At 33.5% G+C, this 18,310-nt stretch overlaps 1 protein-coding gene across 2 annotated transcripts in view; it reads right to left on the bottom strand.

The window, feature by feature from the left end:
- The window catches only part of LOC149794195 (uncharacterized), a 35,526-nt gene extending 17,601 nt beyond the window's left edge, over positions 1-17,925 (bottom strand). For both annotated transcript variants that reach the window (XM_089966530.1, XM_089966533.1), the window contains exons 1-2: positions 17,496-17,925; positions 3,106-3,219 (exon numbers count right to left, since the gene is read on the bottom strand). In XM_089966530.1, coding sequence (XP_089822656.1) covers positions 3,106-3,219; positions 17,496-17,829 — 448 coding nt within the window. In that variant the 5' untranslated portion in view covers positions 17,830-17,925. The remainder of the gene's footprint in view (positions 1-3,105; positions 3,220-17,495) is intronic.
- Between the last annotated feature and the right edge of the window lie 385 nt (positions 17,926-18,310).

Here is an 18,310-nt window from a genome sequence, read left to right as displayed (position 1 = left end):
CCGCCATGTATAGCCTATCGTGTGCTGAAAAATGGCGTTAAACCCTACAACAACAACAACAAAAAAATGTTTCCTCTTCTTTGTACTCGTTTTTTCTATTGCCAACACAATGCCTGCCTTAACGCTAACAGAAATATGCGAACGCCATCTAACGAAGAGTTTCGGAGCGAAAATAAATAAGAAAAAGACAAAGTTAGTAAAACACATGTAAGTGGTAAAATATCTAAGGTAATACAACATACGTACTTAATGTTACTCATTTATCATATAGAGATATTCGATTTCACCAAATACGTTTCTTTGCATAAATATGTTTGAGCTTTAGTGGCGCATAGTGACGTTTTATCTCCCTGTATCTTTATTAGTGTCTACCTGAACTACATTCATGCAAGTCAAACATTTGATGTTGATACATTCTTGCGTGTGCGTGTTTTGGATTTTTCACGTAGGTTTAACAATCTGAATCATATCGCTACGATGTCTGTTATGTGACTGTTTATCATGTTGTTTATCGCTTTGGCATCATGCCGCAGATGCGTGGCATCATGTCCCACCAAGTCACATTATCTTGGCACTAGGCCGAATAGTCATATCACTAATCCCTTAATTCTGAGCACCAAGCAAGGCACCTGCGAGTACCGTTGTTTTTAGTCTTTGGTATGACTCGGCCGGGGTTCAAACCCACGACCTCCCGCATCCGAGGCGGACGATCTAACCATTTAGACCACCGGAGCGGTGCTATAGTCTTGGCAGCTGTCATAGAATAAAGCTAGTATTTAATATGTTTATTCAATAAGGGTGAATTACTAAGATATGACACATATATGTAGTTATTTTAATTCACATTCTGTGTTTCGAAGGAAGAGCTAGCGTTATACGAATAGTGTGAGTCATACAGGTGCCTGTAGATAAAAAATAACTGTTTCTTTTAAATCAAACACCGTCTTAGTCCATTCCGTTCTTACGCAAATCTGCTTTAAATCGATATATGCACAAAAATATTAATAAATAGATAAATAAATAAAATAAGTACATATATAAGGATTAAACAAATAAATGATCATAGCGTCAACATAAGAGGGTTGTGTGATAGCATTGTCATCACTTGCATTACTAAGTAAAGTTACAATGATTGGCTTTAGAAATTTTCTACTTGACCCATATTTCTTCTCATTACAAAAACAATCCTTGATGTTAAGAATTAACATAGATTAATCATTGTATAGTATGCCAGAACGAAAATATTATATCCTAACAGAAACATACATTACCTTAATTACTGGCATCTCGAGCGTTGTGTAAAATTGCCATTTGCGCTTTCTGTTTGAGAGTGGGAGAGAAATTACATGTTCAAGAGGTTATTTAAAAAAAAAAGTGACCTCTGTAGTGGAGTTACTGGTACCAATGTTAAAATGGTAGCAATACGTTTCACCCTAAGCTCTCCTTTACTTCGACTTTCTTATGAATGAGAAAGAAATAAAAATAGTATTTCGTTCTTTAAGGTTTAAAAACTGCAAACAACAATTTTCTTGAGTTCCACTTCTGAAATAAAAATATTCTTTCTCTATAATCTTAAATTTAACTGAAACAACCAAGTAATTAAACTTTAATTTTATAATGTGTTGCAAGTAACAACACCATCAACAACAACAACAATAATAACAATAATATCTTTAATAGTTATTATTATTATTATTATTATTATTATTATTATTATTATTGAGCCAATTGTGTAGATATATGTAAAGTAATGGTGGAAGATTCCTCGCTAGCCAAAGACTGACTATCTACTTCGTTATACATCGACATCGACCTATAGCATAACTAATTTGCCGAAACAGTATCTACCGCATTGCTATATGATTCGATGCAGCTGAAAGAAACTGATCCAGTCAGATTGCTAGTTCTATTTACCTAGGCAGACAGTTGGGTATAATTATCGCGGCCTCTACAGAAAACGACTCATGTCAGTTTCTTCAATTTTGGTTGGCTGCATCTGCCAATGATTGATGCAGAACTCATTGTCAGGAGGACTCTCTTCTGGCAAAGATCTTATTGCAGCTTCAGATACTTCATCTCTACAGTACGTTTACATGTTGCGAGAGGGAACGTATGTATTTACACATTTAAAGTTTTCTTGGGTGGCTATTTATCTTTTCTTGGTGTTTCTCTTAACATTGTATGTAATCCATTAGTCCTTCATGTTGAATATTTTCTCGACCTACAACATTTGGCTCCTACTACATATACCGTTAATTGTCGTGCAAAAGTTCGTGTAATTTCCTTAGCAACCCATTAGCTGAAGTAAATGTCAGGAAAGAGGGATGGTGTTTCATTTTATTCCTATCTTCAGGTATCATTAGTTATGTCACATATTGTTATATTATTTCACCAAACTGCAAAATACACTTATGTCCGAAACGTGTTGCTCTAATAATTTATGTTCTGGCTTTTACAATTGAGTACTTCACATTATAAATTCTTTAGTTCTCGCTGGCTAACTGCAAAGCAATGCAAATCGCTTCGAGTAGACTATGGCGTGATGAATGCACTAATAAAAGATCAAACGTCTAGGGTTCTTTGATCGAGTATATAAATGCATTTCATTTTTTGTTAGATTTTGCTTATAGTCGATTTAGTAAATATGACAGTGAAGACAGAGCAGATGTTTGCTTCCGCAAGAAAATCATGCAAACTGAAAAATACCAGATCGAAGTCAGTAACGTCCCTTTAATCCAATTGTTAGCATCAACACAGAACCCGGTCCTAAAATCTCTTATCCTGTATTTTAGTATGTCCCTGTCTTTATTGCAGATATGATTTCCTTAAGAAGAAAATCATTTTGTAAGTGTACGATACAATTTTTTGTTAAAATTTAAGTGGCAAAATAAACAAGAGTTTTGAACAGGAATAAATTTTGTATACTTGTCTCTTTTTTCTTCTTAATTTCAAGACAACAATGTCTTAGGAACGACTTGTATCTTTCTGACAAAACCTTGCATGATTTCACTAGTTACACGTAAGAGGTAAATTAAAAAAATGAATAAATGTAAAGTTCATTAAATATTGTTTCTCGTTCTATTATACACTAGCTTTTCACTCTACCTATAGTACAGTTATGTCCGGCGAATCCGGCAGGACAGGTACAGGTGTATCCGTTGATCTGGTTTACACAGAAGCCGCCATTCTTACACGGATGGTTAGCACACTCATCTACATCTATATATGCAAGAAAAACCCATTAAACTGGAAAAATGTATTCAAAAGTTAAACTATGATATAGATGAAAATTCTAACGATGATAACGACGATGAAGATGATGACGATGAAAATTATTGTATTTTCATTAACTGCATCATTATCAATACAATAATCATTACGACGTTCGTCCTCCTCCTCATCACCATCATTATATTTTTCTTTTCCTCTACCATGTCATCATCTACATCATCTGTTTTTTCGAATTTTCTTTCCGTTTTGTCTTTTCTGATTTAGCATGACAGTGGTGACGTTAATGGTAAAGAAAGATGATCATGTTTTTTTAATCACAAGGAAAATGTCGATTTGACACACACACACACACACACACACACACACACACACACACTTCGTGAATAAGACATGCAAATGTGCTGTAATCGCTGATGTAATATCGTACATCTACTTCCGTTCATTCAACTATGATATAGTCATATCCGAGTTCAACGAAATATTATACTTTGCATAGATAATGCAAATAATGGTGATTAGTACAGCCATGCTCGTTGTCAGCGTAAATAAACGGTGGTGGTTGTTACAGTCATGCTCGTTGTCAGCGTAAATAAACGGTGGTGGTTGTTACAGCCATGCTCGTTGTCAGCGTAAATAAACGGTGGTGGTTGTTACAGCCATGCTCGTTGTCAGCGTAAATAAACGGTGGTTGTTGTTACAGTCATGCTCGTTGTCAGCCTAAATAAACAGTGGTTGTTGTTACAGTCATGCTCGTTGTCAGCGTAAATAAACGGTGGTGGTTGTTACAGCCATGCTCGTTGTCAGCGTAAATAAACGGTGGTGGTTGTTACAGTCATGCTCTTTGGCAGTGAAGCAGGAGAGTATTAATTTATCTGATGTATCATGTTGTCATGTAATAATATGGTGATACTACGTTTAAATTTCAATCAAACCCAACATTTAGTCTCTTAATAATGCTTTGGAATGAATAAATAAAAAAAATGGAAAATAATATATTATTATTATTATTATTATTATTATTATTATTACACTAGTTGCACATTAATAAATCTTATTATTCCTTAAAAGGCCAGTCAAAAGACTTTCATGGGCCAGACTAAGAATTTCCTCTCTGTACGATTGTAGAACTACAATGTGATAGTTCACAGACCACTTGTCACCAGCAGGTACCACGGGAGGTCTCGATTTTCTTACAAGAATCCCATTTTTAATGAAATAACATATCCTTACTTCAATGAACCCAGTTTCACTAATAACCCTCTGAAACAAACAGAAGATCTCAGGATCCTTTTCCTGTTTGACGACAAGTGATTGTCGTTTGTCACCCTGATTAGAATGAGTAGTTAAAATAGGATCACTGTGATTAATACCTTTTGACTGATCCAAAGAAGGAGTGAAAGTAACCTCATCAAAAGCCTGACCAATACATAAAGGAATACTTTCCTGATCAACATCATTCTCAAGAGCTTTCTTTGCCATAGCTGTAGTAACTGCACAAGTTGGGTAAAAAGGTAAAAATCAGGGAATTCGTTTTCAATAGGATCGACTTTCTGATCCAAACAAGGCATGTCAGTTACAAGTGGATTGACCACAACCTTGTCTCCAACTAGGTCGTCTCCTAATAATAAATGAATGGCCTCAACGGGAAAGGCAAACACTGTTCCGACTCTCACGGGTCCTGAGACTAAGTCTGATGACAAATTTGCACAATGGAGAGGAACATTAACAAAGCTGCACTCTACTCCCTGAATGAGAACACTCTCATTTGAAGAAGACTTCTCAGAATCAGGCAAAGTTCCTGGCAATAAAAGACTCTGGGAAGCTCCTGTGCCCTTTAAAATTTTAATAGCGATGGGATTGGTCAAATCACCCAAGAGTAATACAGAACCCTTCGACATGAATGGTTCATAATTCTCCATAATAAAATCAGACTGGAGTTTATTAGACCCAACAAATTTTTGTTGCTTTCAATACATGACCGTGACCTTGACCTCTTAGAAGTAAGAGCATTTGGAATAGGTCTGTCTTGATTTTGATGCTTATTTTTCAATCGTGTCAATCAGAAATAACATTCCTTTTCTCTTGCAATAGGTACACGTAGGAAGAGACAAGGATCTTTGATCTTTATCAGAAGCTCGCTTTTTAAAAGTTGTGCCCGTTTGAAATTTGGAAGGACTTGTATTAGGCTGAATAATTTTCTGCCAGAAGACTGCTAAGTGGAAGACTTGCTTACAAAAGAAACTTTATGAGCTAAAGAACACTCACGAGCAGTACGAGCAGCATTGTCCAAGGTTCTGGTTTGATGCTCATCCAGATGAGTCTTAATGTCATTATGGGCACAGTTCGTGAACACTTCAAGTAATACAAGTTGTCTGAGATTTTTGTAATCTTTGTTAACCTTTCTATAAAAGCACCACCTATAAAACTGTCGTGCTTTTCCCCATGCATATTCGACATAGGTCTAGTCAGTTGATTTTCTAGAATTCCTCAAATCATGTTGATAAGCTTCGGGGACTAACTCATAACCCTTCAAATTATAGTCCTTAACTACATCATATCAGCGCTCTGCTCTAGTGACAGTGAAATATAAATATCACGAGCTTTACCAGTGAATACATATTGCAGTGATAGAGTCCAAAACTCTCCTGGCCACTTCACATTTTCAGCAATTTTCTCAAAATAAGGAAAATATTTGTCTACTTGTTTTACCAGAAAAGGGGGTACTAACTTGATATTTCTCTTTGTATTTGCATCTGCATCTGTCTCTCTCTCTCCTCTTTCTCCGATTGTAACTGCATTTGTTTCTCTCTCTCCTCTTTCTGTAACTACATTTGTTCATTATCTTTCTCAAATTGCATTTGTATTTCCTCCCTTTTTCTTTCCATTTGTATCATTTCTAAGTGAAACTGAACCTGTTGTATCTCTAATTCCAACTTTTTTTTAGCTGTACTTCCATTTTCAAAATTTATAACCACTTTTGGGTAGGATTAAAAAATTAAATTCACTAATTTGAAGATAGTGTCTTAAAGCGTGTTGATTTTACGAACGAATGCTTAAAATGAAAAATAATTCTTGGATTTGTTTCTTTCAAAACCATGGGGAATTTAAATTCAAAAACATTTTTTCTGAAATATTTTAGCCAGCATTCGTATATCCCAAGGCGAACGCGCAGTTTTCTTTGTTACGTGTTTAGGCTCTTTCTGAAACGTAAGAAGAAAAAGGTGAAGACAACAAGTTTTATAAACTTTAACAAATAATTTGTTTCTCTAGAAAAACAAGATAAAAATGAGAAGAAAACAAATGCGGTTTTACGAATCAAATTCAAAAACAATCCAAGAATAATCCAAGAATGAAAAAATATAAGTCCTAGTGATAAAATGCTCTAATGAAACTGTGTTAGATTCCAGATGAAATCCAAAATGGAAGGTGATGACGTATGCTATGGTCAGCGTCGTACTGATGTGTCAACATTTCTTTGTTGAATCACAGAAAATAATATTACAGTGTATGAATTCTGTGCAAATGTTGATAAGTGTCACTGTACAAGAATTAATTTAGAGCACAAGTATTTCCATGGAAACACAGTCTCTTGGAATCCAAATAATTTTGAAGAAAACAAAATAATTAGCCCCAACAATGGTCACAACATAACACACTTTAACTTCTCAAGTGTTAAGGCACTGATGACTATTCTTTCTCAAAACACCAATATTAAATCTAGCTACAACGCAAAACAGATATGCGATGTGGGTCAATCCTCTAAAAGATCTAAATGATACATGCTATTTCACACGTAGACCAGACATGGCCTTGATTTCACTTTATGAATCGTACTCTGAGAAATAATAAAAAAAATAAAAAACTTTGTTTACTACAGCTCTTACTGGTTCTGAATCAAGGCCAGGAACTAGGTCAGCATTAGATACAAAGTTTCTATTATTAGTTGTTTATAACTGAATTAAATTTCTGGACAATGTCAAATTCAGTAAATAAAATTACATTACAATAACATGTAATGGAATAAAAGTTTAAAACTATCAAACAAACAATTAATTTAAATAAAATCTACATTAAATCAAATATACATAACACAGTGAATCAGAATGCACCATACTTTTAGCATAGGATAAAACATTTAATGCAGCAAACAACTACATACATCTAGAAGTATATGGCAGAAATTTTAATTACTGTAATATTTACACTAATATTGATTGGAGATATACACATGGAGAAAAAAACTGTATTGTTGATAATGTGTCTTTCGAACATACAAGCTGTTTTGCTTTGCCCAGTCCTTACAAATGAGGTTATAATTAATAATTAAGAAGCAGGAGAATTAATACAGAAGAAAAATGTTACCTAAAGAAATCAAACGATACCATGTTATGACAAAATAGGTGAACTTATTTCTTTCCTAGTGATAGCAAATAATGTCTATCAAATTGATTAGTACCACGTCTAGATTACGGTATTAGACAAGAACTAATATCCATTATAGCTGGTCAAGTAAAAATGCAGCAAATATTACGCTACGATTGTAATGCTACTAAACGCATTTACGAAACAAACAAATTTAGGTGCACTGGATGAGTATATCACAAAATGAGTTCAACGTTTCATTTTATTAAAACGTTAGATCGAACTGTTTAGTTGGTGGTGATGGCATGTTTTATTTACCAAGTGATATGGTGATGAAAATGTGTAGTATAGCAGATTATAATACCTATTTGAAAACTTCATTATATTCATTTAAACTTGGATAAATTTTGACATAAACGCCGACGTGGTAACGACAATAATACCAGCAGATGATAAACAGACAGTAATAAATTATCGAAAGCTAGAAACCAAAGATAATAATGTTAATATGAATTATGTAGACAAGCCAACGGTACCCACAAATAAAGTTCAATCTGACTAAAGTGTATGTCGAATTCAGATTGAATTAGATACCAAGTGTGGTCCTAAACATTGATACTAATATAGTTTACTATTCAATTCTGGTTGTTTAAATCCCTGCACCTTAAATGTCATCGAAACACGTCCAGACGAAAATTATATATAAAGGTTTTATTCACTTTGCTTAAAGTTGTACTTACTTAAAATGTTACATTTGTTTCCTAATTTTAGCTGAAAACAAACCATATAAGTTGAACAATTATTTTCCGGCTGGATACAAAATCCGTATCATAAAATCACCCTTCACGGTTCTCTCTTTGTCTTAAACTGTTTTGTTATTTAAAAAAATACAAACTTAGAAATTGCGCAAAAAAATATTAATTTATGTTTCATAATTTTGTTGGCGAAATAGGCTGACTAAAAAGGTGCATGTTCTGACAGACTTATCTAGACTATACTTACAAGTGTCAGCGGCATTTCATGTGGTCTCCATGGAAACTGGTGATAAAATTATCGTATAATCTTTGACCTAGTACGTTACTTATCTGTTCCCTACTTGAAGGTTGTCCCATATTTGAACAAACTACTATCTCTTGAAATTCGCCATGTTATGATTTATTATTCTTTACCGACAGTTATGAATTATTCTGTATCTGTATTCCTGACAAACAACTACTAATTTATTCATTGATTTTCGTGCTGTAAGCAGATATAACATATAAACCTCAATTTTCGATAAGGTTACTGAAGTATTACAAACGTGTTTATCTCTCTCTCTCTCTCTCTCTCTCTCTCTCTCTCTCTCTCTCTATATATATATATATATATATATATATATATATATATATATATATATATATATATATATATATATATATATATATATATACATATATTGCTTTCGTGGAACGACATGATAATCCATAAAATATCCTGTGAACATCTGTTAATACTTCTATATATACTTGCAGAATACCGCCAGTTTCAAAATCATCACTCCAATAATGAAACTGAGTTTAATTGTTTCTTCGTCGTCCTAGCTATTTCTGATACAGTTGAATAATGCCCTGAGACTGGTTTATAGTTATTCATATGAACAAATGTGAATTCGTCTAAAATATCATCTGTCAATTAACTATCTTCTATTCTTAAAAGTTCTTAACATCGTCTAGATGATTCGTTTTTAAATATTTCATAACCTTTACATGGTAGTAATCCGCTGTGCTAAGCCCTTAGTTTTCAATAAATTATTGATATTGTCGGTATTTCAATTTCATTAAATTTTTCAAATGAATCTATGTATTAACGGAGATAGATATCTTCGTCGAAGACCCATTTTCTCCGCAGTTTTATTGTTTCTTTGAATTTTCATCCTTGAACAGGTAAATATCTAAACATTTTATTGTTCTGCTATTAACACGTCTTTATGGCTTGGGCCATTTTGTTTAAATCTATCGAACGAAAATCTTTAAGGGACGAAATGTTGTATTTTTGATAATTCTAGAACTATCATTTGTCATGCTATCTATTGTCATCATATCTATTGTAATGATACATATTGTCATGATATCTATTGTAATGATACATATTGTCATGATATCTATTGTTTTATATCCTTAGTAGCATAATATTTTAAGTCCTTACAATACAAATTCAAAATCACAACATTTCATGCACTTGTTGCGAAAGAGTTTTTGATCCTTAGGCTTGTTAATTGAAGACAAAATTAGTCTTGATAAATAATTCTGTCCCCGATATTCATATTGTTTTTTTGGAATACGAGAAACAGATCTCTGTATTTCTATATTCCTATTGGCCATATGCTTTATATGTACATGATACCAACGAACAGAATGATGTACACCATATACACTTATTTCTTTTCTGAGAATCGATACGTCTAGCTGGACTTTATTGAAACCTAACTCTTTGATTGTTCTGGCAGTTATTTTTGTTTTATTAATGAGTAAAATCTTAATGTGTCTTTTCCAGCTTCAAATCTGTATTAATTAAATGAGCGGGTGGAGAATTGTTGTGCAAACTGAATCTTATAGCTTTCGTGTGAGAATTCGCCATTTGGTTTCATTTGCAACTGTTTTTATGTTTCTCTGTTTGGACGACAAATTAGAGGAGGTAGATATTTCATTTTTTCCGACTCTGAGTTTTATTATCAAGAAGTTCTGCACAATTTACATGTCACCTTTTTCTTTAATCAATTTTTCTGCGAAACCTTTTTAGTCTTTTTTTTTGCGTCCAAATTATAACATTAACATTATGATAGAAGATCGTCCATCCTTTCACCTTCATATGCATGTTTTGTTAGGTTGCATTATCTCATTTTCTTATTGTTTCCTCTGTTAAGGTTTCAAGAATCAAATCCAAAAATAATCCAAGAATAATCCACGAATACAATTTTAGAAGTCCTAATAATAAAATGTTCTAATGAATTCAAGTTCGAGTTCCGACGAGGAATCCAAGATGGAAGGCGATGACGTATGTTGTATCCTGTACTGTGTTTAAGTCTACAGTTCCTTGTAGAAACGCAGGCAGTAATCCGGTTTTGAAATCCGAATGAGATTTTTAAGAAATGTCTTTGTTCAAGAATTCTGTATGAGAACTCAAAATATTTCCAGAGAAACAAAATAATCCTTTTAGAATCCAAATAATCAGAAAAAAACATTAAAATGTAATTCCCAAAATGACACAACAAAAGAAACACCTTTACATCCCTGTATTTAGACGCCCGACTACGGTTATTACTCTATGGTTTAAAACTTGATATTTACAGAAAACAGATGCCCGGATAAGAGTCACGTGATCATGTTTACATATTAAAAAATGTACGTAGCCCCTGTATGTTCTTGATAAGATCCAATCCGAGAATAAAAGTTGTTTACTTCACTAAAACTTATTTACAAGTCGAGGATCACATATCCAACACAGCCTCGATCTCAACCTTATTATTCCCCCCACAAAAAAAATTTAAAAAAATAACTTCTTGACGTGACTGTTACTAAATTTGAATTAAGATCGGGAACCTAATCAGCCTTATTTGTTTACAGAATTGAACAGTCAAGGACAAAATATTTTCTGGAGAAAGTACGAGTTCATAATGAACAGAACTACATTATTCTGACATATAATGAAATTAAAAATAGAAAGATTTTCAAACATACAAACAATTAAATTAGATATAAATTAAATATATATAACAGCGCTATGATGTCATTTCAACTGCATTACATTTGCACGATGTTCTACATTATGTGCAGTTGGTAGTTTGAATCAACGTTTCATCCCAAGATTCATTTTGCTAACATGCATAAAGTCAGTTGGTTCCAAATATATTGTGCATATTATTACGTATAAATACTACACAGTTTAGAATGAGCAAACATTTCCTTCCGTTTCCAAGTAGGAAAAGATTAATTATGTCATTTCCATTTTAACCCAACATATATTTGTCATATATTTATTTACATGTTTAAATTTTGTCGTTCTTGAATAATTTAGTTCGAGTTTTGTAAGGTATTATCTGCTATTATATAGTAATTATTCTCTCAGTTGACTCTATCGTCCCTTTTTCTTATTCATATCTATAACGCGGTTTCATAACAGTACTTTTCTGATTACAAAGCTGTCGTCCGTGATATTAGGAACATAACTGTTCTCAAAATTAGAGTTACATTTTGAGATCCTGACTTTCTTACTTATTTTGCATTCTAGTGTTCCACAGGCATCTGTTGTATTATAAGGAGCTATGTTAATCCATACATAAAATCGTTTCAGTTAGTAGCATGTCTATAGATATTTTATATTATCTATGGTATCCGTCAAAAAGTTTTCGCAATATATCTCCCCGTATTCGGATTTCAGTTTTAGTGATATTCTTCCGCGTATTTGATATTTTTTCTCCAACAATTCAATGACCGTTACTTTGTGAAAGTTCTTTCCTTCATACAACTTTATTTTTGTTGGTTTCCTCTTTCTTGTCTTATTTGGGCATAACTGAGGCACAACTCAGTACCGGATCCAAACAACTACTGAAAAATAGTGAGAGTTCCAAACAAAATAAAGACCATACTGCTCCGATATGACGAAAAACGGTCTAAATTTCGTGTATGCAATATAAAATAACATAAGCACGGCTTACGTATCATACAAAAAATGCATTAAATCTTGATTAGGCAAGAACAAAAAAGAGATCAAAGTTTCGATACCCTTCGGTACGGAACATTTCTGCAAATCAGATGTCGCCTTTCCTTTACGATGTTAACTGCTTAACAATTTTTCTATACTATATACTTATCCATAATGCAAGGCTTCCAATGCTGGGATAGTCCTTTTTACAATGATAATAAAAACAAAACAACAATAACCAATAGAAACAAAAGGAAAAACAAACTGCATAGCTATTTGGATTCGCTGCAAAGTGAAATTATTAAAATTGGAGGTAAAAGGTTGTGGGTTTTTGTACTATAAGTTATGGTGAATAGTAGGTGTGGGTGGGTATATGGTTTTCATAAAATTCAAAATGGTATTGGGATTTTTGTCAGAACAATTATTATAAGGACTACTGGCCTATGATATCTTTTAGTTACCGCAAATAATTTGACGGCCCTTGAGACTATTTTCTTGTTGTTATAACAGCTGATTCAACATCTGGTAACCCAGGTTTTCTAGTAATATTTTGTGGAGCAGTGGCATAGGCATTAATTTGAATTTGAGGAGTAGTGGCCTAGAGTGAAGTGCAAAGGTCAAGCCCACTCTGACCCACCAGTTGCTCAAGAATGGCTTGGCATATTGTTGTTTGAAATTAAAGGTTGGCATGTGGTTACATATTAGTTTAAAAGAATTATTAAAATCTAGTGTAAAGTAGATTGAAACTGGTCAACCAGTTTAAAGTGGATAGAACATGGTAAGTGATCCAGAACACAGAGAAAAAAATAATTAAGAAAGTTCGGTATATTTGTATGTCGACTAGCGAATGCGTGTTTGAAACAGAACATTTTTCGTACTATAAAGAGTTAAGTTTTTGCCTTGTCAAATAATTTCCTACTTTCTACTTTTCATTCCCTTTTTATTTAGATTTTATGAGACATTTATTAAGTAAAATTATAAATGCAGTTTGTCTGCTTTAAACAACAGACAGTGTCAGTGGTTTCACCTGTCGATAATGAGTCTAAAATTAGAGCAAAGAAAAGGCAGATAAAAAACGGCCAATGGGATTTGTCAATATAGGGTATATCATTACTAAAGACCAATGGGTTTGTCAATATAGGGCATGTAATGACTAAAGACCAATGGGTTTGTCAATATAGGGCATGCCATGACTAAAGACCAATGGGATTTGTCAATATAGGGCATGCCATGACTAAAGACCCATGGAATTTGTCAATATAGGGCACGTCATGACTAAAGACCAATGGGATTTGTCAATATAGGGCATGTCATGACTAAAGACCAAAGATCCAGCTGACTGAGACCAGTTAATCAGTGATCTCCATAGTAAACCATGCCATACAAAGAGGATTGTGAAACAATGGGCAAGCAATGGCACCAGGAGGCCTAGTGGTCTACGGCGCTTGACTTCAAAGATCACTCACACGTCACCGCTGATTTCAAGTCTCAGCTCAACCAACATGGGTAAATGTGATTCTTGCCAGTAGCTTCCCATTGGTTGGTAGTTCATTCCAGGGTTCTTTTCCCACCACTCATAGTTGATCATCTGCTGACGAATGGAATAAAAGCCCACAAAACCAAACCTATAACGTGTGTTCACAATACTGTTGTTGATTTATGTTAGGTCGGTGAGACTGAGAGTTCCGATGAATATAAAGTTTTGGATGCAAAATAACCGTTTATCATCTCAATAATAGTGGGTTTCTTTCGTAAAAAATTGTTTAAAGGATTTTGAAAAGGTGTTTCTAGTCTAATATTGACAGCAATATTTCCTGCAGGAACAACATCATTTTAGAAATTTGACAAAGTACGAGACTCGAGCCCACGTGGATAGAAGTGAGATGATATTGATCTGTAAAGGCGAATGCCTTAGACTAAACTGCCACTCTAAGTACATCTGGAAGAGATGACATTTTCCAGCGAAAAACTTGTTACAAATAAAAGGAAGATATAAAAATGGTCAAAACTTCTCATAGAGAGGTGAAACAGTTTTGAGTAGTGTTCTAGTAATAAACGTGGTACTGTTTCATAAAGAAAAGATCGTGCAAAAGTAATACATGTTGCATAATTGCATTGAGTTTGCTTCTGTTATTCTAATTCTAATTTTTCTAAAGCTCTTTGCAAATTCCTCATCCTCTCTGTTTTAATTCATGCATATTTTACATACGAATGTAACATGACAGCTTTATACGTTTCTATATCTATAAAGCACTGTTCGTTGCTTCACAGCCGTTAAAATATTTTTCTTTTAATTTTGATTTCCATAATGGCACTTTATTAATGTACTGTACTTTGATGACTGTGGAAGAAGTAGCCTTCCCAATTATTGATGTATTAGTCCTAGCATAATTTTATTCTTCCAATATAGGTTACGTTTTCCACCCGAATATGCTCGTTTAGCTGCGATGCAAATCAAACGACAGAAATCAGTATTTCCATGTCTTAACATACAATGATCAATGGTGTCAGGGTATATAGTAGAATAGAAACAAAGCATTTATGGGAACTGACACAGGTGAGGACTTAATCCTTTAGACTAAAATGAAAAAAATTGCTTATAGTCAGAGATGTGGGAAAAATGATGAAAATACCGCTTTTGTGTAGCATTTATATCAGCGGAATCATAATAATTCGTAATAGAGTGTTTTAGTTCCGAAATGATTCCCGGATTTTGTCAATATTTAAAAAACAAGTGTCTTACAATACTATCACTACAAGTATATAAACCATATGATCAGTCTATTGGACACTTAATTTCTATAATATACATTGTTTATACCAGCTGAAGAATCGACTTACATGAAGTAATATCCTATATTGGTTCTCTCGTGCATTTACCAACAGACTGCACTGGCGGTGTATGCATGATTGAAGAAGTCTTGACATCAAGTAAAGGAAAGAGGTTTGTGAAATAATTGTTACTAAACCACAAAGTAGTGTGGAATATCAAGCAATTTGACGAATTCCAAATTAAAACAGAAGGTGTTTAGCATCCATGAGTAAACGGTTCCAGACCCTCTTCAAATAATATTAACAGTGTATATATACTATGCAAAAATAACAACGTTTTGTCTTTGCTAAATCTTATTTTGGAAAATGAGAGTTTTGGTGCGCTCCTACTGCGCACAGAACCACCAGCTTACAATCAGTTTACTTCCACCTCTCGTCTTCCCGACTTGTTCTAGAGCGAGATTTGAGACGTGTTCTGCAACAAAACCATAACACTTAAGGTGTTTGGCTACATAGAATCAGAAGATCAGTAATCCATATCCAAAACCTCGTAGGAGCCATGAAAGAATCTTTTAGTGACCGTGATCTTATACCAAAATTATGTTCTATTACCAGTCTGTTACAACTGGTTTCACGCAATCTGTCATGTTTATACTGCTTATGATTTCTCCCTCAGTTGTTCTATAGTCATTCCAATTAAGCGGGGTTTTGTTCAACTACAATTTCACAAAAAACTATTTTGAATTGTAGTTTAATATATTACTATGTTACTTTGTAAGTTAATATTCTGAAGTTTGTGAAGTCGTTTAAAATTTAAATCACTTGTTGGCGACTTACAAAGAAAATAATTTTTAATAATGAACTGTTTGTATTGGTTGACATTTGACATAGCTAAAGGAGATGTAGCAGTATGAGAAGATTCGGCAATAGCAGCAATGGTAGCAGCATGGTAAGAAGCAGCGCTATAGCAGGTGTATAAATATCAGAATATGTAGCAGTAGTAACAGTCGCAGAAAGTCTAGCAGCAACATTATGAGTGGTAGCAGGAGAATGTGAAGAGTAGCAAAGTCACATGTAAAACTTAATATGCTGTTTTTGTTTGACATTATAGTTTGCGAAAAATTAAAGCTTTGTTTTGCTTGCATATTGTACAAAAAAGTTACGCAAATTAAAGCACCTAGCATAAAGCACTTTAAAGGAATTATTCGGACTATAACGATCTTTCTGTAAGGTAGCATTTCATGTGGTGATACCTGGATAAACTTGTGGAAATTACTGATCATGGATTAGCGACCTCTAATTGTTTGAAGTTCCTGATTTTGGCATCAAAAGAGGATGCACAACACGTCACATATGCACTATCCAGGATAAAGTTTAGATTTATTATAAAGAAATCGTAAAAAAGAAAAATATACAAATTTATAAATGAAAGAAACAGAAAAGAGCGAAAACCAAAAGGTTTTGTAAAGTTCAACAAATAATTTTTCCCTAGAATGCAATGTGAAAATTTAAAAAGAACTCAATGTTGTGAATTAAATCACATATGGTCCTAATTGTTCTAAATGTATGAAATTCCAATTGAATCCATTGGTATTCCAAATAAATTCCGTTACTGAATGTGTTGACTTGCCTGTAGTCTCGAATGTGCCAATGGGTTAATGGCCTGGAATGTGGCGATGTACTAATAATCCTTGGATGAATCACAATAATGTAATCAAAAATGTTCTCGCTTGAGTTTGCTATAATTCCAAATTTAATTTTTAGTCCAAGAATAGTTTTGAACACGTTGTAATTCCATTGAATACTAATTTGAATAAATAAATCCAACCAAATTAAAAACAGAACAATATGAACAAAACAATGAGACTGCTTCTTCTTAACATGTTGAGGCAAGAATGAATAATTCTTAAATATACAAGATTATATATCAATCAACTTGACCTGGGTCGCAATTTACATTTTCGTAAAAAATACTTTGTCAACTAATATGAACTTTATATTCTAGAAGTTTTAAAGGTAAGAATCAAGATTGTGTCTTTAACTTGAACTAAATTAAACACGTTTACTACTAATAATGATCTGAATATTTACTCTAATATCTTATATAAATATTTGCGATATGTTATGTTGTTTACAAAATAAATGTCTCTGATTAGGTACAACATTAACTTAATTTTGAACAAAGTCGAGTAAAAAAGACAGATATATATAACATATAAACATTAAGAAAAGATGACAAGTAATACAAATTAAAAATGCATAACAATTATGCAGCCAGACAATTTTCTGTAGTCATCTGAAAAGCACATGAGTCAGTCAATTTTTTTATACGGGTTAGAATATTTTTCCTTTTGGAATAGCTTTACCTCTTTGACTTCACTGACATGTAGATTTGGCTTGGTGCTTTAAGGAATTAACATAAACTATTTTGTAAAGAATGAAAAGCTTACATGTTGAACAACAGATGTCATGATATCCCCGAGCACATGCACACCCTGATCCAATGATAAAAGTTCCGCCATTAAAGCAAATCTCGGAGCAATTCCGAAAGTTATATATGAAAATATCCGTTCGATTATACTTATCACTGCAATCACTCCATACTCCGTTAATGGATGGACAACACAGACTGCGCCATCTCCTTTGTATTCCCCCACCACATGATGCATTGCATCTTTCCCAAGGGTTCCATGGGGCATAGTCTCCTGTAGGAGCTCCACAATCACCAGTAATAACTTGTATATTCAACAGGAGTAGCAAACAAGACAGAGTCAAAAGTATCATGTTAAGCCTAAACTCAGATTTTCAATAAGTAATTTTACAGGTCATCAGCCAATGACGAAGTCTCTCTGGAGCGAGATGATAACACTATCTTTTCAAGTTCGACTTTCCCCTTATCTTAAATATATTGAACCAGTTCTAACTGACTATGAATACTCCGTTATCACTTGCAATAATGGCTGTATAATGCCTTTTTGATGCCAGAACTTTGATAGGCCTTAGCAACACGTATGCATACGTTGACTGTTCTCGACATATACTGTGAAGTTACTTATCATGTAGTAGGGGTAATTACTTTTGTGTACTAATTGCAACCCACTGTACAATAGGGGTTATGATGTAATAGGGATAACTAGTTTTGTGCGCTATCAACAAACATACTTTTCAGTATGGATTATGATGTAGTAGGGATTACAATTGTATACATTATCACATACCACTGTACAATATGGATCTCTATTCAGTGTTTGAGAAAATAAGTTGA

Source organism: Sinohyriopsis cumingii, chromosome 8 (genome assembly GCF_028554795.1).
Source record: "Sinohyriopsis cumingii isolate HCF-2022 chromosome 8, ASM2855479v2, whole genome shotgun sequence".
Taxonomy (NCBI): domain Eukaryota; kingdom Metazoa; phylum Mollusca; class Bivalvia; order Unionida; family Unionidae; genus Sinohyriopsis; species Sinohyriopsis cumingii.
Note: the sequence above shows the minus strand (reverse complement) of the source record. Positions and strands in the feature narration are given on the sequence as shown.